The sequence below is a fragment of the Schistocerca serialis genome, chromosome 8, assembly GCF_023864345.2.
Source record: "Schistocerca serialis cubense isolate TAMUIC-IGC-003099 chromosome 8, iqSchSeri2.2, whole genome shotgun sequence".
Classification (NCBI taxonomy): domain Eukaryota; kingdom Metazoa; phylum Arthropoda; class Insecta; order Orthoptera; family Acrididae; genus Schistocerca; species Schistocerca serialis.
The window spans coordinates 496,858,361-496,881,843 of NC_064645.1; the positions used below are offsets into that span (position 1 = coordinate 496,858,361).

Consider the following 23,483-nt stretch of genomic DNA (forward strand, 5'->3'; position numbering starts at 1 on the left):
ACTAGGCACCATTTGCTGCATTAGTGTCTAGTCATCAGTTGTTTCTGAATTGAAATCACTTTCACTAGACTCAAAATCCGTATCTTGAAATATTTCAGAACTGTCACTGAAATTATCATCACTTGCTAAAAGCAGCTGCTTTATTTTAAAATCTGAAAGAAAAAAAGACTTCTATTCATCTCTGCAAAAGATCAGCTCACTAATGCAGCAGCGAACACAAACAAACAAAAATCATGTGCTTTTGCAGATGCTTTACAGGATGCATATTATCGATGTTCACTTGGGTGGAAGATGTTATACTAGCCCAGAATATGCTGCATTGCCTGAAAAGAGCTGTTGCCTAGTGGATGAAGCTCAACCAATACCACAGTTTCAATGGCAGACTGATAACTCGTCAAGCCCGTTAGCTACTAGCCACAGAATTAGCAGAGTGTGGATAGACATGTCTGTCATGCCCACTTCAAGGATTAAGTGAAGGCCATTGGTTATTGCATTCTCCATGATGAGAGATAATGGCTGAAATATGGTATTCTTGGCACACTCTTGACACTATGGATCTCAAAACATTGGATTCCCTGATGATTCCCGAAATGGAATGTCCCGAGCATCTAGCTCCAACTGTCATTCCACACTGAAAGGCTGCCGATTCTCATTGTGTGGCCATAATGACGTTGGGAACATTTTCACATGAATCATCTGAGTACAAATGATTGCTCTGCCAATCCACTGCCATTTTATATCTTTTGTATATGATACTACCACCATCTGCATATGTGCATATAGCTACCCCACGACTTTTGCCACCTCTGTGTAGTCAACTGAGATACTGCTTTTACACCTGTTCTTCAAAATTTTACTTTAGAAATCAGCAGGTTGAAATACATCTAGTATGAACTTACTGGCAGATTAAAAACGTGTACTGAACTAAGACTTGAACCCTGTCCAGCACACAATTTTAAACTGCCAGAAACAGTACATTTACACACACACACACACACACACACACACACACACACACACACACACACACACACACACACACCCTTCTGAAGAGTGAAAGACTGCTCAGTACACATGCCATGTCAATTGAAAGTTAAAATTCGAGTTATCCAGGAGAAAAAAAAAAAAAACAGTTTCATGTACGACTATATTACACATAAAAGATGAAACCACATATATTCATAATAATGACTGAAAATGAATATTTACCTACAATACCTGAGGATGCTCCAAAAGCTGATCTTACATCTCCCCCAACACCTGTGAGAGAATCAGCTCCTGAACCAAGTGAGGACATCATGGTAGGCTGAAGCTGGCCACCAGGAGTTGGAGGGGCTGACCTTGATGATGGAGCACCAGCACCAGGTGGTAGCGGGGGTGATTTTGTTGAACGTGGAGATGAATTTGGGGTAGAGCGTGGTGAAGCTTGGTGATTCTGTACATAACATTCCAAATATTAGTATACAAAAATGGATGTAGTAATTTTGTGCATGCAGAACGGGGTGGTGAGTGGGAACCTGCTAAGCAAAGGCAGGCAGGATGGAGAAGCTGTCCATAACACCAACAAAAATTGTATATTCTACCATCAAAATATGAGCTACAGCAGAACACTCTTCTAGGACTCCTTATTAATATACATGGACTGGATGTTTTGCACTAAATGGATAGTCACTTAATGTCAGTTCACACAAATAATTGAAACAGGCAAAAAGTTTTATTGTCTAACATTTTAATATAACACTATATTCCCTCAAGTGGCACAATAACATCTAGCAACCATGTACACTCTTCTGGCTATACTAAGTATTTCAGGCCAGACATCTACCAGTATCTGAGCAACCACAATTCAAAACACCTGTCACCTAAAACTGCCACATTAAAGTGTCTGAATTGGACCCACTTTTGAACTTAAGCTAGCCAAAAAATGTAAGTGTTTCTTTGTTCAAACCCCACAGTTGAGTTCCACGTTGGATTACATAGTGATTATCTCACAATGGCCCACAAGTGGTATGACATCAGACCATTGAGCACACTGATACATTATTGTGTTCATGCACTTTTTATTTTGCAAACATGTTCTTACACACATTATCTTTAGAAACTGGGCTTCACTAGAGGATCTGCAATACCAGTAACCAAAACTGAGTACATTTTCAGCATTTATATGCAGAAAATAAAGCTATTTCAAACTATCTCTGATGATATAGTTCATCAGAACACAATTTGCCACGAAATAGCACGTATTAGGTAATTCTGCATTTTTGGGTGGAATTTAGATGTGTATTTGCATTTATCACGAACCATGAATTTTTCAGATTCCTTGTAATAAAAATATTGTCCCAGACAATCATTTCAAAACTATTATTGTATGTATATGTACTCATTTATGGAATACTGCACAGTGAATTTGAACTGGATTTTGGATTAATTGTTACAGTCATGCACTCCCTCCATGTTCTTGTCCATTAAAACATTACAGATGATGTTCTGCTGTACTAGTGGTCTGTGAACTGAAAATATGACACGGTGAGTGAAAACCATGAACAGTGAAATGTGTCCACTTCAAACAGTGTTTATGGGATCTATTTTTATAAAGACAATTAGGACCTGCACCACAATTAATAATGGCAATTTTGGGGTTAAGGTACATGGTAGGAAACAACTGGAAACTCTTTCAAGATCCCTCTGTTGTCACTTACTAACAGCAATGTAAGTATAACAACATTGCTGCAACTACAGCACAGCATTCTATGTGAGCATTAGCACCTGCCTGTGTGTGTGTGGGGGGGGGGGGGGGGGGGGGCATCAGAAAACTGTAGCCAAGGACAAGCCTGGACATCCAGTACAAAGCTGGCTGCTCAGCACAACGAGATTAACGTACACAGTTTTCACAAACAGTACAACTGAAACCAGAATCTGACAACATCAATGGTTTCTGGGAAACTGTCATCAAAACACTGACATTTTATCTCATACAGGATGTGAAGCCATGACAGTGAGCTGTGACTGGAAATAGTGAATTGAAGCAATTCAGCAAGCAGCTACAGGGCAACACAATATAACCACAACTTAGACATCATCCCTATTGTCAGCATAGTCATGAAGAACCACAGTGTCTCATCTACAGTGCTGGCTTTATGCTGGAGAACTGCGGTATGTGTGGACCTGTCTGCTGGGATGATTTGATGCCATCTTCTGCAGTCCGACCTGGTAGCATGTGGGCTGCAACATTGGCTTTCATCCCAGAAACCATAAACAAGGGGCCTCACAGACACTGTTAATGACACTCTTAGTGGCAAAATGATATGCTTACAGATGAGTCCATACAGATGACTTCATACGTGTTGGACACTAGAATGGTGATACAATCTGGCAACCTGCATTACTGAGTGGCACAGCAGAAAAATGGCAGGTGAGAGAGTTTGAGATGCCACTGTATACAACATGTAACATTGACTTGCACATTATGATGGCATCACTAGCAGTAATCACTACATCAAGGACAGTTTAGAGCAGGTCAGAGACAGTGTCAAAAATTTCATTTGTGCACAATGAGTTGCCTGTGTGCGGTCTGAGACTCGGCCTCTCGCAGCACTACTTGGTCCACCTTGGTTTTGCTCGGTCCTCCTTGGCATGGTGTGAAATTTCATTTAGCAGTGTGCTGCAATGTTTTCTACCAGCATTTGGTGCACCTTTTTTTGGTCAGCATGTCTTTCTCCAGTTCAGCAGACTTATGGTGTAAGTGCTTTTTATCCTTCACTATTTGCTCATAGAATCAGAGGAGTTTACAGGTCAAGTGGCTGTTTCAACGAAAAGAGGCCATCTAGCAATCTTTTGTTGCAGTCCTTTAAAAATGAATGGGAATCACAGAGGAGAAGGACAACAACTCTCAATTTCTATTATGTAGTCACAAGTCGATAGGTAATGCAAATTTGCTATGAAGCAGCATTAAATCACCATATGTACACAATTTAAAGATTCAGCTGGTAATGAAACAGCTAAGAATTATAACAATTGACAGATGATTTGTATGGGAATCAACGTTTTGCACATCAAGAAGAACTTTGTATTAAACATGCAGGCATGGAACACATGATGGAACTGGTGGTGCACACATTAAATTTTCTGAGGTTGCACACATTATTGCATTATTAGCTGTAACAGTTTTTGACAGAACTGAATGAAGACAAGTCAAATATCATGAATGTGACAATGTTGTTGTTGTGGTCTTCAGTCCTGAGACTTGTTTGATGCAGCTCTCCATGCTACTCTATCCTGTGCAAGCTGCTTCATCTCCCAGTACCTACTGCAACCTACATCCTTTTGAATCTTCTTAGTGTATCCATCTCTTGGTCTCCCTCTACGATATTTACCTTCCACACTGCCCTCCAATACTAAATTGGTGATCCCTTGATGCCTCAGAACATGTCCTACCAACCGATACCTTCTTCTAGTCAAGTTGTGCCACAAACTCCTCTTCTCCCCAATCCTATTCAATACCTCCTCATTAGTTATGTGATCTACCCATCTAATCTTCAGCATTCTACTGTAGCACCACATTTCATTTCAAAAGCTTCTATTCTCTTCCTGTCCAAACCATTTATCGTCCCTGTTTCACTTCCATACATGGCTACACTTCATACAAATACTTTCAGAAATGACTTCCTGAAACTTAAATCTATATTCGATGTTAACAAATCTCTCTTCTTCAGAAACGCTTTCCTTGCCATTGCCAGTCTACATTTTATATCCTCTCTACTTTGACCATCATCAGTTATTTTGCTCCCCAAATAGCAAAACTCCTTTACTACTTTAAGCATCTCATTTCCTACTCTAATTTCCTCAGCATCACCCGACTTAATTCGACTACATTCCATTATCCTCGTTTTGCTCCTGTTGATGCTCATCTTATATACCCCTTTTAAAACACTATCCATTCCGTTGAACTGCTCTTCCAAGTCCTTTGCTGTCTCTGACAGAATTACAATGTCATCGGCAAACCTCGACGTTTTTATTTCTTCTCCATGGATTTTAATACATAATCCAAATTTTTCTTTTGTTTCCTTCACTGCTTGCTCAATATACACATTGAATAACATCGGGGATAGGCTACAACCCTGTCTTACTCCCTTCCCAACAACTGCTTCCCTTTCGTGTCCCTCGACTCTTACTACTGCCATCTGGTTTCTGTACAAATTGTAAATAGCCTGAAGCTCCCTGTATTTTACCCCTGCCACCTTCAGAATTTTGAAAGAGCGTATTCCAGTCAACATTGTCAAATGCTTTATCTAAGTCTACAAATGCTAGAAACGTAGGTTTGCCTTTCCTTAATCTAGCTTCTAAGATAAGTCGTAGGGTCAGTATTGCCTCAAGTGTTCCAACATTTCTACGGAATCCAAACTGATCTTCCCCGAGGTTGGCTTCTACTAGTTTTTCCATTCGTCTGTAAAGAATTCGCATTAGTATTTTGCAGCTGTGGCTTATTAAACTGATTGTTCGGTAATTTTCACGTCTGTCAACACCTGCTTTCTTTGGGATTGTAATTATTATATTCTTCTCGAAGTCTGAGGGTACTTCGCCTGTCTCATACATCTTGCTCACCAGATGGTAGAGTTTTGCCAGGACTGGCTCTCCCAAGGCTGTCAGTAGTTCTAATGGAATGTTGTCTACTCCCGGGGCCTTGTTTCGACTTAGGTCTTTCAGTGCTCTGTCAAACTCCTCACGCAGTATCATATCTCCCATTTCATCTTCATCTACATTCTCTTCCATTTCCATAAGATTGTCCTCAATTACATCGCCCTTGTATAGACCCTCTATATACTCCTTCCACCTTTCTGCTTTCCCGTGTTTGCTTAGAACTGGGTTTCCATCTGAGCTATTGATATTCATACAAGTGGTTTTCTTTTCTCCAAAGGTCTCTTTAATTTTCCTGTAGGCAGTATCTATCTTACCCCTAGTGAGATAAGCCTATACAACTTTACATTTGTCCTCCAGCCATCCCTGCTTAGCCATTTTGCACTTCCTGTCAATCTCATTTTTGAGACGTTTGTATTCCTTTTTGCCTGCTTCATTTACTGCATTTTTAAATTTTCTGCTTTCATCAATTAAATTCAATATTTCTTCTGTTACCCAAGGAGTTCTACTAGCCCTTGTCTTTTTACCTACTTGATCCTCTGCTGCCTTCACTACTTCATCCCTCAAAGCTACCCATTCTTCTTCTACTGTGTTTCTTTCCCCCATTCCTGTCAATTGTTCCCTTATGCTCTCTCTGAAACTCTGTATAACCTCTGGTTTAGTCAGTTTATCCAGGTCCCATCTCCTTAAATTCCCACCTTTTTGCAGTTTCTTCAGTTTTAATCTACAGTTCATAACCAATAGATTGTGGTCAGAGTCCACATCTGCCACTGGAAATGTCTTACAATTTAAAACCTGATTCCTAAATCTCTGTCTTACCATTATATAATCTATCTGAAACTTGTCAGTATCTCCAGGATTCTTCCATGTATACAACCTTCTTTCATGATTCCTGAACCAAGTGTTAGCTATGATTAAGTTGTGCTCTGTGCAAAATTCTACCAAGTGGCTTCCTATTTCATTTCTTAGCCCCAATCCATATTCACCTATTACATTTCCTTCTCTCCCTTTTACTACTACCGAATTCCAGTCACCCATCACTATTAAATCTTAATCTCCCTTCACTATCTGAATAATTTCTTTGACTTCATCATACATTTCATCAATTTCTTCCTGATCGGCATAGCTAGATGGCATACAAACTTGTACTACTGTAGTAGGTGTGGGCTTCTTGTCTATCTTGACCACAATAATGCATTCACTATGCTGTTTGTAGTAGCTTACCCGCATTCCTATTTTCCTATTCATTATTAAAGCTACTCCTGCATTACCCCTATTTGATTTTGTATTTATGTCCTGTATTCGCCTGACCAAAAGTCTTGTTCCTCCTGCCACCGAACTTCACTAATTCCCACTATATCTAACTTTAACCTATCCATTTCCCTTTTTAAATTTTCTAACCTACCTGCCCAATTAAGGGATCTGACATTCCACGCTCCAATCTGTAGAACGCCAGTTTTCTTTCTCCTGATAACGACGTCCTCTTGAGTAGTCCCTGCCCGGAGATCCGAATGGGGGACTATTTTACCTCCGGAATATTTTACCCAAGAGGACACCATCATCATTTAACCATACAGTAAAGATGCATGCCCTTGGGAAAAATTACATCTGTAGTTTCCCCTTGCTTTCAGCCGTTCGCAGTACCAGCACAGCAAGGCCGTTTTGGTTAGGTTTACAAGGCCAGATCAGTCAATCATCCAGACTGTTGCTCCTGCAACTACTGAAAAGGCTGTTGCCCCTCTTCAGGAACCACGCATTTGTCTGGCCTCTCAACAGATACCCCTCCATTGTGGTTGCACCTACAGTACGGCTATCTGTATCGCTGAGGCAAGCAAGCCTCCCCACCAACGGCAAGGTCCATGGTTCACGGGGGGAGGAAGCAACTATGCTTTTCATAATACTGCTACATTCCATCCTTGATTTTCTGTTGTTTCCTTATGTCTTCAGTGCGTCAAAAATATTTAAATAATACTAAAAATTTGTTTTGTTTGTGATCTATGTTGTTGATAAATACAAAACACAGCCATATGCTGCAGTTTCACAGTTCCCCCCTTCCCCGTTTTCCCACTCAGACAGTGTGGCGTGGCAGAGGGGGAAGTGTGCATTCAGATGAGAGAGACTGGCATGCGTGTACAAGCACTGCATGCAAGTAAAGTTCTTAGCTGTCCCTAATTTAGACATTGGGGTCTTATTCCTTCTTTCGGCAATTATACACACTATATTTCAACATAGAAATGCCCTGACACACATGGAGAGAGACACCAGAACTTCCATCAAAGAATAAGAGGCACACTATTTGCACTTTTGCCTGGCATATCTCATATTGAAAATGACTTGACATAGAAGGCCACCAAATTGTTCATCTTGGTCCATCAACAACCACAAGTGATGTTTTTTGGACATGCACAGAAAACACATGAAGGGAGATACTTCACAAATTATAACCTTCTTTCATTTGTTGCCATGGGGTTTAGAGGCTCTGACTGCAGCATTTATGCGCTTCACAGTACCCCATATTCTGAAAGTCACATTCAGTTCTGTAATTCCAATCATTTGCAAATTGTCATGTGTAATATTCATTTTGATCACACATGCTACAGTTTTCACAAGCATTAACATATAATGGACCACAACTCAAACCCAGATTCCTCGGTTTTGTTAGAAGTCTTTTTCAGTGTAATTATTATCCTCCTCTCAAATTAATCAGAATTTCAACACGTCCTTGCAGCCTCCCTCTTCAGATCTATCAACCAATTAGATTTAGACTATGTGGGAGCAAATATATGGCAAAATGACTGAAATGCAGTTGCATGAAAATAGTTTACAAAAGGAAAGGCATTGACTTCAACTTTTACAAAGTGTAAGAAGAATGTGTTTGGTATTTAATGCTGCATTTAACATTGTAACCATGCAACTGTTTCTTTTCTGTTCCTGAATAAATGATCAGCAGTAGTTTCCAAATATTCTAAAGAAATGAGTTGAAGATGCACACCTTCAGTAGTTTCATAAGACCCTCCAGTTGAACCATAAGTTGCCTGCGTGAGTCCTGGAGCACACCAAGATGTGTTTCTAGTTCTTCCTTGCGCTGCCGTAGTGCCCTCAGCTCTGCCACGAGTGCGGGGTTCTCCTCACCTGCAGCACTATTTGAACTGCCACCACCAGCAGCCTCCAGTTCTTGCTGCCGCCTGCAAAAGTCACCACTCAGTATCAGTGAAAATCACATTGGTCTCTTCAGCAGTGACCCATTTATTTGTCTGGGTGTGATATGTGAACAGTAAAATGTAGGATAATCTGCATACTAACAGAGTAATAATTTGCAAGAGGGTTCTGCATTTCATACAATGAAGCAGTTCTTCCAAATAAAAACCACAGAGGCATTTCATGGGTACCATTTTATTCAATTACTCTGAGTCGCCGTATGTCACATTTTGTACCATGTCATAACGTACGTTGTGCACAGCATACCTTATCAACAAAACTGTTAGTCCATTTGTAGATAACATACCTATGGAATTAGTATGAAAAGCATTATACCAACATTTCCTTCTCATCCCATACGATAGTCTCCCCTGATCCACAGTTCTGGGTGACTTTCCCAAAATCTACGCACTTTCATAGACCTCTCCAGTCCTTTTCCTTCACCCTTCTTCCTTCCCCTTCAACCCTTCTGCCTGAAGAAGTAGCCACTGGTTCTGAAAGCTTGCCAATTACAACAGTCTTTTACGTGTGTGTTCTGCCACTGCTTGGTGACTAGGTTTTTTATCTATCCAATTAAATAAATTGTTATACCAAGTATTTCAAAATGAACATTGGAGTTTTAAAGCTTTGTAGCATTCATTACATTCAACTTGAAATTACAAATAATACATCAAATGAAAGAGAAACTCAAACAGTTTTGTTTGTGTACCAATGTGCATACAAATGCACTGTTCCCTGCACCTTTCTTTAGAAAGCTCTAATAGCAAAGGTAGTACTACTGAACAGAAAGCTTTTGATGTTTGATAGTTTGCTAGGACTGAATCTGTTGTTACATTACAATGTACATTCCTTATAAAGTTACATTGTAATCCTCCAGGCAATGATAATATCTGTAGATGGTAACATCAGTTTGAAGGCACCAGCTGTCTTTGCAAGGGGAAGAGTACAGAATGCCAACGGGTGACTAAAGAACATGCTGAACGAGAGAGAGAGTCTTTTAATGTGTAGCGGAAGGGTAGCTGTGAACTAGTGATTCCAGTGACACCTGTGTGAAGACTTTTAAGGAGACACTTGCAACTTGTAAAACCGCAAACCATTGTGACTGCCCTCACACATGAGAATCCTATACAATCACTCCATTGCTTCAAAACAAAGAAGAAAAAGGATGGAAGGTAATGGTGTAATGACAGATCAACAATGGGATCATTAAAGACAAATTTCAGTGTGAATATAAAATTAGGAAGAATTACGAAACTTAATGAAATTACAGGTGAACAAATATGTATACGAGTTGTCCAGGATGTAAAAATATGAAGCACTGTAAATACTTCTGCAAGACTATATTTTTATATGAACATAGTAATTTTTCCTGTAGTCACTTTCAGAATCCATACAAGTTGTGAGACTAAACACAAGCCCTCTTTTTATTACAAAAACATAGTAGTATTTTGAACATAACTACCCTTCATAAATATTTTTTTCACCAAAATATTTTTTCAGATTTGAAAATAAGTGAAGATCTGATCTGCCACTCAATGATTAGTACACTAAATCATCCACCACAACTACCGCTACACTCCATGGAAAATTAGTATGCTGTATAGCTCACCCATACAAGGTATATGACCCAAAAGATTATCTATTACTGTTTCCCTCACTGGCATTCTCGTTGTTTTTTGACAGTAAACTTGCCTTTGCTTATTCAGAGATGTGGTGAGCTACTCAAGTTTCATCAGCTATTACCATACAGTTCAGAACTTTTTTATTTGCTAACTCACAACAGGCACATTAAGTACACGGAATCAATGCTGCTTATTAAATTCAATCTCACACTGTCATAAGTGAGATTTGGTGAAGAAATTATTGTCATGCAAGAAACAAATACAAACAATTGTATGTACACGCGTGGGCATGCCCACACACACACACACACACACACACACACACAAACCTTAAGCAGGTAACTCTACCCCGCCTATGCAAGACAGCTGTTTGACAGCTGAATAGCACCAGTTGAGCTGCACTCTTGGCACAGATGCGAGACAAATGCAAAAGTAGAAAGTAATAAGAAGGGTAGGAAGGGAGAGACAGGAAAAAGGATAAAAATAGTGACACACAGACAGCTCAACAATGTACAACTGGATGTAGGACATGGTGCTCCAGACCGTATCGAGGACTGCAGAGGCGAAAGCTGCATGGAGGTTGGGCTACAGATCTGTAAGCTGACAAAAGTGAAAGTGAGCCATGATACAGGAGTCTAAACCTCCTCCACACATATTTTTATAGTTGTCTACTCCATTTTAAACCCTGTCCCTCTCACACACTCCCATTTTGCCTGTATTCCTATGCTACATAATCCCCCCCATGAACCATGGGCCTTGCTATTGGCGGAGAAACTTGCGAGCCTCAGCGATACCGATGCCCGTACCGTAGGTGCAACCACAATGGAGGGGTATCTGTTGAAACGCCAGACAAACACGTGGTTCCTGAAGAGGGGCAGCAGCCTTTTCAGTAGTTGCAGGGGCAACAGTCTGGATGATTGACTGATCTGGCCTTGTAACACTAACCAAAAGGGCCTTGTTGTGCTGGTACTGTGAATGGCTGAAAGCAAGGAGAAACTACAACTGTAATTTTTCCCGAGGGCATGCAGCTTTACTGTATGGTTAAATGATGATGGCGTCCTCTTGGGTAAAATATTCCGGAGGTAAAATAGTCCCCCATTCGGATCTCCAGGTGGGGACTACTCAAGGGAATGTCGTTATCAGGAGAAAGAAAACTGGCGTTCTACAGATTGGAGTGTGGAATGTCAGATCCCTTAATTGGGCAGGTAGGTTAGAAAATTTAGAAAGGGAAATGGATAGGTTAAAGTTAGAGATAGTGGGAATTAGTTAAGTTCGGTGGCAGGAAGAACAAGACTTTTGGTCAGGTGAATACAGGGTGGTGGTGGTGGTTGTTGTTGTTGTTGTTGTTGTTGTTGTTGTGGTGGTGGTGGTCTTCAGCCCGGAGACTGGGTTGAGGCAGCTCTCCATGCTACTCTATCATGTGCAAGCTTCTTCATCTCCCAGTACCTACTACAACCTACATCCTTCTGAATCTGCTTAGTGTATTCATCTCTTAGTCTCTCTATACGATTTTTACCCTCCACGCTGCCCTCCAATACTAAATTGGTGATCCCTTAATGCCTCAGAACATGCCCTACCAACCGATTCCTCCTTCTAGTCAAGTTTTGCCACAAACTTCTCTTCTCCCCAATCCTACTCAATACCTCCTCATTGCTTATGTGATCTACCCATCTAATCTTCAGCATTCTTCTGTAGCACCACATTTCGAAAGCTTCTATTCTCTTCTTGTCCAAACTATTTATCGTCCACGTTTCACTTCCATACATGGCTACACTCCATACAAATACTTTCAGAAACGACTTCCTGACACTTAAATCTATACTCTATATTAACAAATTTCTATTCTTCAGAAACGCTTTCCTTGCCATTGCCAGTCTACATTTTATATCCCCTCTACTTTGACCATCATCAGTTATTTTGCTCACCAAACAGCAAAACTCATTTACTACTTTAAGCATCTCATTTCCTAATCTAATTACCGCGGCTTCACCCGATTTAATTTGACTACATTCCATTATCCTCATTTTGCTTCTGTTGATGTTCATCTTATATCCTACTTTCAAGACACTGTCCATTCTGTTCACCTGCTCTTCCAGGTCCTTTGCTGTTTCTGACAGAATTACAATATCATCGGTGAACCTCAGAGTTTTTATTTCTTCTCCATGGATTTTAATACCTACTCCAAATTTTTCTTTTGTTTCCTTCACTGCTTGCTCAAAATACAGATTGAATAACATTGGGGAGAAGCTACAACCCTGTCTCACTCCCTTCCCAACCACTGCTTCCCTTTCGTGTCCCTCGACTCTCGTAATTGCCATCTGGCTTCTGTACAAATTGTAAATAGCCTTTTGCTCCCTGCATTTGACCCCTGCCACCTTCAGAATTTGAAAGAGAGTATTCCAGTCAACAATTTCAAAAGCTTTCTTTAAGTCTACAAATGCTAGAAACATAGGTTTGCCTTTCCTTAATCTAGCTTCTAAGATAAGTCGTAGGGTCAGTACTGCCTCACGTGTTCCAATATTTCTATGGAAACCAAACTGATCATACCCGAGGTCAGCTTCTACTAGTTTTTCCATTCGCCTGTAAAGAATTCACGTTAGTATTTTGCAGCTGTTATTTATTAAACTAATAGTGCGGTAATTTTCACATCTGTCAACACCTGCTTCTTTGGGATCAGAATTATTATATTCTTCTTGAAGTCTGAGGGTATTTTGCCTGTCTCATACATCTTCCTCACCAGATGGTAGAGTTTTGTCAGGGCTGGCTCTCCCAAGGCGGTCAGTAGTTCTAATGGAATTGTATCTACTCCCGGGGCCTTGTTTCGACTTAGGTCTTTCAGTGCTCTGTCAAACTCTTCACACAGTATCATATCTCCAATTTCATCTTCATCTACATCCTCTTCATAATATTGTCTTCAAGTACATCGCTCTTGTATAGACCCTCTATATACTCCTTCCACCTTTCTGCTTTCCCGTGTTTGCTTAGAACTGGGTTTCCATCTGAGCTCTTGATTTTCACACAAATGGTTCTCTTTTCTCCAAAGGTCTCTTTAATTTTCCCGTAGGCAGTATCTATCTTACCCCTGGTGAGATATGCCTCTACATCCTTACATTTGTCCTCTAGCCATCCTTGTTTAGCCATTTTGCACTTACTGTCGATCTTATTTTTGAGACGTTTGTATTCCTTTTTGCTTGCTTCATTATTACGTTTTTATATTTTCTCCTTTCATCAATTAAATTCTATATATCTTCTGTTACCCGGTGATTTATACTAGCCCTTGTCTTTTTACCTACTTGATCCTCTGCTGCCTTCACTACTTCATCCCTCAAAGCTACCCATTCTTCTTCTACTGTATTTCTTTCCCCCATTCCCTTATGCTCTCCCTGAAACTGTGTACAACCTCTGATTTAGTCAGTTTATCCAGGTCCCATCTCCTTAAATTCCCACCTTTTTGCAGTTTCTTCAGTTTTAATCTACAGTTCATAACCAATAGATTGTGGTCAGAGTCCACATCTGCCCCTGGAAATGTCTTACAATTTAAAACCTGGTTCCTAAATCTCTGTCTTACCATTATGTAATCTATCTGATACCTTCTAGTATCTCCAGGATTCTTCCATGTATTCGCAGTAGGTATTAAAATCCATGGAGAAGAAATAAAAACGTCGAGGTTTGCCGATGACATTGTAATTCTGTTAGAAACAGTAAAGGACTTGGAAGAGCAGTTGAACGGAATGGACAGTGTTTTGAAAGGAGGATATAAGATGAACATCAACAAAAGCAAAATGACGATAATGGAATGTAGTCGAATTAAGTCGGGTGATGCTGAGGGAATTAGATTTGGAAATGAGATGCTTAAAGTAGTAAAGGAGTTTTGCTATCTGGGGAGCAAAATAACTGATGATGGTCGAAGTAGAGAGGATATAAAATGTAGACTGGCAATGGCATGGAAAGCATTTCTGAAGAAGAGAAATTTGTTAACATCGAGTACAGATTTAAGTGTCAGGAAGTCGTTTCTGAAAGTGTTTGTATGGAGCGTAACCACGTATGGAAGTGAAACATGGACGATAAATAGTTTGGACATGAAGAGAATAGAAGCTTTCGAAATGTGGTGCTACAGAAGAATGCTGAAGATTAGATGGGTAGATCACATAACTAATGAGGAGGTATTGAATAGAATTGGGGAGAAGAGGAGTTTGTGGCACAACTTGACAAGAAGAAGGGACCGGTTGGTAGGGCATGTTCTGAGGCATCAAGGGATCACAAATTTACCATTGAAAGGCAGTGTGGAGGGTAAATATCGTAGAGGGAGACCAAGAGATGATTACACCAAGCAGATTCAGAAGAATGTAGGGTGCAGTAAGTACTGGGAGATGATGAAGCTTGCACAGGATAGAGTAGCATGGAGAGCTGCATCAAACCAGTCTCAGGACTGAAGACCACCACCACGACCACCACCACCACCACCACCACCACCACCACCACCACCAACAACAACAACATGCTACATAACAACAGCCCTGTCTGTCCCCAAATTCATATCCTCTTCTCCAACTATCGCACCCTCTCCTTAATTCTTGCCCTTTTCTCAATTGCACCCTCCCCCCCCCCCCCCCCGCCCCTTCCTCATATATATATATATATACACACACACATAAAATAGAGGTAAACATTCCACGTGGGAAAAATTATATATAAAAACAAAGATGAGGTGACTTACCGAACGAAAGCGCTGGCAGGTCGATAGACACACAAACAAACACACAAAATTCAAGCTTTCGCAACAAACTGTTGCCCCATCAGGAAAGAGGGAAGGAGAGGGAAAGACGAAAGGAAGTGGGTTTTAAGGGAGAGGGTAAGGAGTCATTCCAATCCCGGGAGCGGAAAGACTTACCTTAGGGGGAAAAAAAGGACAGGTAGACACTCGCGCACACACACACACATATCCATCCACACATTCAAATATGTCTGCTTGTGTCTGTATGTGTGGATGGATATGTGTGTGTGTGTGCGCGCGAGTGTATACCTGTCCTTTTTTCCCCCTAAGGTAAGTCTTTCCGCTCCCGGGATTGGAATGACTCCTTACCCTCTCCCTTAAAACCCACATCCTTTCATCTTTCCCTCTCCTTCCCTCTTTCCTGATGAGGCAACAGTTCGTTGCGAAAGCTTGAATTTTGTGTGTATGTTTGTGTGTCTATTGACCTGCCAGCGCTTTCGTTCGGTAAGTCACCTCATCTATATATATATGGTTATAATAGAGGGAAACATTCCACGTAGGAAATATATATCTAAAAACAAAGATGATTTGACTTACCAAATGAAAGTGCTGGCAGGTCGACAGACACACTAACAACCACAAACATACACACAAACAACCCCCCAAAGGTAAGTCTTTCCGCTCCCGGGATTGGAATGACTCCTTACCCTCTCCCTTAAAACCCATTTCCTTTCGTCTTTCCCTCTCCTTCCCTCTTTCCTGATGAGGCAACAGTTTGTTGCGAAAGCTTGAATTTTGTGTGTATGTTTGTGGTTGTTTGTGTGTCTGTCGACCCGCCAGCACTTTCATTTGGTAAGTCAAATCATCTTTGTTATATATCAAAAAACAAAGATGATGTGACTTACCAAACGAGAGCGCTGGCAGGTCGAAAGACACACAAACATACACACAAAATTCAAGCTTTTGCAACAAACTGTTGCCTCATCAGGAAAGAGGGAAGGAGAGGGAAAGACGAAAGGATGTGGGTTTTAAGGGAGAGGGTAAGGAGTCATTCCAATCCCGGGAGCGGAAAGACTTACCTTAGGGGGAAAAAAGGACGGGTATACACTCGTGCGCGTGCGCGCGCCCACACACACACACACACACACACACACACACACACACACACACACACACACACACACACACACATATATATATCCATCCACACATATACAGACACAAGCAGACATATTTAAAGACAAAGAGTTTGGGCCAGGTGTTGATGTACGTAGGCAGAGATACGTTCTGTGGGGGCTAGGTAACCAGCTACAATGGGGCGGCCGGGATGATTGGGTTTGTGAATTTTGTCTTTGTCTTTGTCTTTAAATATGTCTGCTTGTGTCTGTGTATGTGCGGATGTATATGTGTGTGTGTGCCTAAAAACAAAGATGATGTGACTTACCAAAAGAAAGCGCTGGCACGTCGATAGACACACAAACAAACACAAACATACACACAAAATTCAAGCTTTCGCAACAAACTGTTGCCTCATCAGGAAAGAGGGAAACAAACACACACACACACACACACACACACACACACACACACACACACACACACACACACACACACCAAAATAACCACTTGCCTGACCTTTTGCATTGATCACTCCACATTTCTCTGTATGATGAGTGGTCATATTTTCTAATATGATTCTTTGTTTGTCTTCCATTTTTCTTAAACTTTTATATAGCTCTTAACAATTATGATCTCAAAAATCACTGGGGAAAGAACATAATAATAAGAATGATGAAATTATTTCTTATGACAGCTGAAACTGCATTCTTACAATTAAGTATAATGTCTGTGTCCTATCACTTACCACATAAATACATGGAACAGCAAAACTGAAACACAGATTGAGTATGTTTTTAAACCAATATTCACATGCCAGATAAGTATCAGTATTTCTTTTCTAAAATACAATTCTCTGAAATGTAAGAACTGTGGCAGATCTAATATTTTAAGCAGATGCAAAATATGATCATTCTGTCATGCTACAAAATATGGTGTAAAGCGTAATTCAATAAAAGATGAAAAAAATATAGCAGATTTCACAAAACTTATCCATTGCCGCTCTGACTGTTAGTTCTACCAATGTAACACTACAACTGATACTTAGGAAATTGTGTACCACATATGATGCAATTTAACCAAAAAGCTGTTCTCATGGGAGTAAAAAGATCTGAAACTGGTTACTAGAAGCATCTGTTTAAAGGAAAGGTGAATAAATGGATGTACATGATGGCATGCTAAAAAACTACATGTAATATCAATTCAAAGGAATATCTGCTACCTACCAAAATGTGAAAAAATGAAAAGTATACATGGTATATTCCAAACATAAGACAGTGTCAGCTACTTTTCCATCTACATGTAACTACTTACATTTCTAGAAATAGCTAAACCAAGCATTTTAGTTAACTGGAAGAATGTATGTGATATTCCAATATAAAGTTTTAAATCAGGTGGTTTACACCGTGGATCAAGAGCTCAAAATACTATCAGAACTAAAATGATATAATCCACAAACTACTTTGTTCGATAGAGGGAAAATTAATAAACAAACATTCCTGCAAGGTTAAAACTGTGTTTCAGACCAGGGCTTTAACTCAGTTTGCTGCCTTTAATAAGCAGAAAACTTCCAGTTATGTAGTCTGAACTCGTCTCTCAGAGTGGCTCACAGCTTCAGCCCAACACTACCTCTCTCCTCTTCTTCCTCCTATTTCCTCTGAAGCTCTCTTGTTAATCAAGTAGGGCCAGCACCCATGGTGAAAAAAAAAAGGGTACCATGAAGAAAATGGTTTTATTGCAACATAAGGGAAGTTTTAAAGATGCAAATTGTTTTACATTAGTGGTTTGCAGATCTGAAAATTTCTGAGAGGATAAAACTGCCATCTGTTGCCAAAGTTCAATTACTCGAAATATCCAAGTTTTCTTTAAACTTAACCAGTGGAAATCACTTGAAGCAGTCACTATCAAAATATATCTATGAGTATACATATGAAGTCATTTAAAGTACAATGACTGAACATAACTAGCTGTGCAACACACCTTCATTGCAAAGATAATATGGAAATGTAATTGTTCATGAAAGAAACAGCTTATAAAATTGGTTCTCGAGTACTTTATCGGTCTGCGACATTTCCCAGATAGCATTAATAGAAGAGATAAAGAAGACCCTAACAAAAGCATGTTTCAGAACAGATTTGTTTGCTACACCCACAAGTGATTTGTGGATGCTCATCAAAACAGGGTATGAATTCTACAAGAGTAGTAATGCATGAGTGGTAGGTTTACCACCACAATTTCAAGAACTAGCAATCCAAAAAGATTTAAGCAATATATTACATCCCTCTGTACATCACAAAATATCCAAAACAGGAAAATAAGAGAAATTTAAGATGCCAAGAGGCTTACCAAATATCATTCTCCCCACACAACATGCCAACAGAACAGGAAAACAGAGAAATTTGTCAGTGATAGCTAAAAGTACCTAGTGTGACACACTGTATGGCATGGCAGTGTGTGGCACACAGATGTGGAGTTTGGAAGCTGGAACAGGGTGAACCACAGGCAAGTTAAGGCTTTATGTCGACCCTCAAAGTGTACTCTGGTAACCTGGAGGAACTATGTCCATGAAAGGAAGCGCCTGTGCTTTAACTCTGTGCCTACATCAAATTTTATCATCTCAGAAATTTTCTGCCCACCAAATGTACTAGAAGCAAGAAAGAAATTTTCTTCTTGAAACAAATGAAGTGTCTTTTATTTACCTTCTGCACAGTCACCCCTACTTCATTAAAATGAAAGTAGACAATGTCAGTCACTGCTCTGGAAATAAAATTAACTTATGTACTTCACAGGTCATACAAATGGAAGCAAATGATCTTAAACCTTCCATCACATTTTGATTATTCACATGCCTTTAACAGATTTCAAACTGTGGGTGTCTGGTAAGCTGTTCTTGGAAGTGTGAGGTAGTGCAAACTGAACTTTTAAAGAACTGGTTAAAAAAATACTTTTATTAAATTTACTTGTATCTCACATAATGCACTTTGTCAAGCTGAAAATTATCTTCAATATGATTTCTCTGAATTAGGTTTTGTAGTTATATGCATAAATATCCAGTGAGACTTTCCAGTTTGTGGCAACATGTAAAAATAATTGGTAATTTTTTTATTTCTTAGATATTTTATTATTGTAAAACTCATCAAAATAGTGCTCTCCACAAATTAAGTTTAAATTTTATATTTCCTTCTTAAATAACATCAACTTCCACATGGTATGAAGAGGAGGGGTAAGTTGGATGGTCATTCATGCAAACTAGCTACTGGACACAACATTGACAAGCAATACCTTAACCTTGCAATCTCGCGCATGATCTCGCGGTTCTTGGCTTCCAGCTGACTGATCAACTCTCTCTGTGCCTGTGATGTATCCAGACTCAAGCTACCTTCTGAAGTTGCTCGTCCTTGTTGCTATGGGAAAAATATTACACACTAATTTATTAAATTTTTATTTTCTCTTCCTATTGATTAGAATTTGTGATTACAAGCAATACAAAGTGCAGCTGCACATAAATAGTAAGCAAATTGGATATCTCTTGTGGTGATGAATCACCCGAAAAAAAATCACAATCAAGCATCAGGTCAGGGCATTCTGGAAAGTAATGTTTCCAAATTTTTTGTGAAAACTCTGAAAGCTTTTTAAATAAAATAGACTTAACATTCTACATCTTTATTCTTCATGTCTACATATTAATTTCTCAACGTAGTCACCACATTCCTCCCAACAAGAGACCAATTTGTTGCTACTGTCACTGCAGAATGTTTGAATTTGTTAATGGAGCCACAACCTCACCTCTGCTTGCACTGCTTCACTATCAAACGAGGTCCTCGGAGGTGTTCTTTAAGTTTTAGGAACAGATGAAAATTAGATGTTACCAAGTCAGCATTTACAGAGGATGATTGATGACAGTGGCAGACTGCTGAAGATGTTGCAGCACTTGTGTGTGTTCTGGCATTGTCATGGTGAAGAGATGATGCTTCATGTGTGGACAAACTTCTCAAATTTATTTATTCACTTTTTTATTGCCATTTATTGGCTTTTGGTCCATGCCCATTCAACCACCTCAGTTATGATAAATGATATGACGACATACTGTAGACGATTTTCTCATCAGTTACAATGATACAAATGTAAATATAACACAATACCCAATCCTTGAGAGGAGAAAATCTCCAACCCAGCCAGGAACTCACTGAATCTATGCTTTCAGTGATCTAATGGTCTTGCAGTACCCTGGCATAGTTATTTTACACACCAGCATGTTACATGTGACGATCCAGATCCCTGTGGCGACAGAAGATTGCAACTCGTTTCAGTGAAGTGGGAAAATTAAGTGAGTAATTATGCATAAAATATAATACATCAACTGATTTTGTGAACAAATTAAAAATTTGGAGGCATTACCTTTCAGCAAGCCTTTGTATTTTAAATTTATCACTTTACAATTTTGTGAGAAGGAAAGTTGCTAATCACCATATAGCGGATATGCTGAGTCAAAGATAGGTACAACAGAAAGATTTTCACACTTAAAGCTTTCAGCCAATGACCTTTGTCAACAGTACACACACACACACACACACACACACACACACAACACAACTGCAGTCTCAGGCAACTGAAACCACACTGAGTAGCTGCTCCAGTGGATGATGGGAGTGGTGACTGGGTGGGTGGGGGAAAAGAGGAGCCTGGAGCGGGGAGGGTGAGGGATAGTATGGTAGGGATGATGGACAGTGAAGTGCTGTTTGTTGGGTGGCAGGCCGGGGAGTAGTGGTGGGGAGGGGGGGGGGGTAGTGGAAAAGGGGAGAAATAGAAAGAAGAAATACAAAAATAAAAAAAAAGACTGGGTGTGGTGGTGGAATGATGGGTGTATAGTGTTGGAACGGAGCAGGGAAGGGGCCTGGATCAGTGAGGACAGTGACTAACATAGGTTGAGGCCAGAAGGGTTATGGGAATGAAGGATATATTACAGGGAAAGTTCCCACCTGTACAATTCAGAAAAGCTGGTGTTGGTGGGAACAATCCATATGGCACAGGCTGTTAAGCAGTCATTGAAATGAAGGATATCATGTTTGGCAGCGTGTTTAGCAACAGGTTGGTCCACTTTTTTCTTGGTCACAGTTTGTCGGTGGCCATTCATGTGGACAGACAGCTTGTTGGTTGTCATGCCTACACAGAATGCAGCACAGTGGTTGCAGCTTAGCTCATAGACCACATGACTGGTTTCACAAGTAGCCCTGCCTCTGATGGGATACTTGATGTTGGTGACCGGACTGGAGTAGGTGGTGGTGGGAAGATGTATGAGACAGGTCTTGCACCTAGGTCTGTCACCGGGGTATGATGTGAGGGATTGGGAGCAAGGGTTGTGTAAGGATGGACGAATATATTGTGTAGGTTTGGTGGATGGCGGAATACCACTGTGGGAGGGGTGAGAAGGAGTGTGGGCAGGGCATTTCTCATTTCAGGGCATGACGAGAGGTAATCGGAACCCTGACGGAGAATATAATTCAGTTGCTCTAGTCCTGGGTGGTGCTGAGTTACGAGGGGAGTGCTCCTCTGTTGCCGGACAGTGGGGCTTTGAGAGGTGGCGGGAGACTGGAAAGATAAGGCCTGTGCTGCATTCTATGTAGGTATGGCAATCAACAAGCTGTCTGTCTGCATGAATGGCCACCAACAAAATGTGGCCAAGAAACAAGTGGACCACCCTGTTGCTGAACATGCTGCCAACTACTGCACTGTATTTAATAAGTTATGAAGAAGTCCAGAAGTATGTGCATTATGTCTGAGATTAGCACATCTGATAGTAAAGTTAAAACAATTTGGAATATTGTTAAAAGGGAAACAGGGCAACCGAGAGTACAGAAAGACTGTATTGCTATCAAACGCAATGGAAAGTCTTTTAACGAGAAGTAAGAAGTACATAACATTTTTAATAATCTTTTTAAATGTTGTAGAGAAAATAGTATCCAGGTATTCATTACAAAATGCAAGGCAGTATATGGAAGAGGCAGTACCTATGCAATCTGATTAATTGAAATTCAACCCACCCCTCCTGTTGAAATTAGAAATATAATAAATTCACTCAAAACTAAAAGGTCACATGGAATTGATCACATTTCCAACAGAGTACTAAAAGCTTGTTCCCAACAAATAAGAGGTTTCTCAGCCACATACATAGTAGCTCACTGAAACAGGGCATTTTTGCAGACAGACTGAAATATGTTAATGTTAAACCATTGCATAAAAAAGGGGATAGATCTGATGCTAACAAATACCTGCCAATCTCACTTCTGACAGCTTTATCTAAAATTCTTGAAAAAGTAATGTATTTAAGAGTAGCATCAATGTAAAAATGAAGTATTAACAAAATGTCAGTTTGGTTTTCAGAAAGGATTTCAACAGAAAATGCTGATCAAATATTAAATGCATTGAATAACCGAACATCACCCATTGGGATATTTTGTGACCTCTCAAAGGCTTTTGATTGTGTGAATCATAAAATTCTTCTCGATAAGCTTAAGTATTGTGGTATGAGTGGGACAGTGCACAAATGACTTAATTCATACTTAACTGGAAGAATGCATAAGTCTGAAATTAACAGTACAGATAGTCTGCAAAAATTATCAGAGTCCTTAACTGGGGAGGTATCAAGAATGATAGCGTTCAGTCTTGTGTCCCTTATCATTCTTAATATATATTAACGACTTGCCACTCTATATTCAGTAAGATGCAAAGCTAGTTCATTTTGCTGATGATACCAGTAATCACACCCAGTAAGCAAGAATAAGGTGAGGTAATTGTACATAATGTCTTTCAGGAAATTATTACGTGTTTCTCTGCAAATGGTCTTTCACTAAATTTTGAGGAAACACAGTTTATACAATTGTATACAGTAAATGGCTTAACACATTTATAAATATAGTCTATGAACAGAAGTGAAACAAGAAATAAGTCTGCATTTATTTATGGTTCAATGACGGTTCTCACTAAAGCAAAGTGCTCATTTAGTTCCTCAACTGGGACAATGAGATCAAGCTGCAGCTTGTACTTTGCCTATACTTAGATCTCGCAGATTTTTCCATATAATGTCTGATCTGCCTGTCTTAGATTAATGTATTGGCAAGACTGTGTTCTTATTTCTCTCAGATGGATTGCCTCTGCTCCCTTTCAGCTTGCAATCAATTTGATTTTCAGGAGTACGTGGT

The 23,483-nt window shown here is 39.9% G+C and overlaps 1 protein-coding gene across 8 annotated transcripts in view; it reads right to left on the reverse strand.

The window, feature by feature from the left end:
- The window catches only part of LOC126416736 (dystrobrevin beta), a 604,481-nt gene that overhangs the window by 49,995 nt on the left and 531,003 nt on the right, over positions 1-23,483 (reverse strand). For 5 of the 8 annotated variants that reach the window (XM_050084562.1, XM_050084566.1, XM_050084567.1 and 2 more), the window contains exons 13-15: positions 19,567-19,688; positions 8,627-8,819; positions 1,210-1,435 (exon numbers count right to left, since the gene is read on the reverse strand). In XM_050084562.1, the coding sequence (XP_049940519.1) occupies positions 1,210-1,435; positions 8,627-8,819; positions 19,567-19,688 (541 nt within the window). The remainder of the gene's footprint in view (positions 1-1,209; positions 1,436-8,626; positions 8,820-19,566; positions 19,689-23,483) is intronic. The other 3 variants (XM_050084568.1, XM_050084565.1, XM_050084563.1) reach the window with 2 other exon arrangements.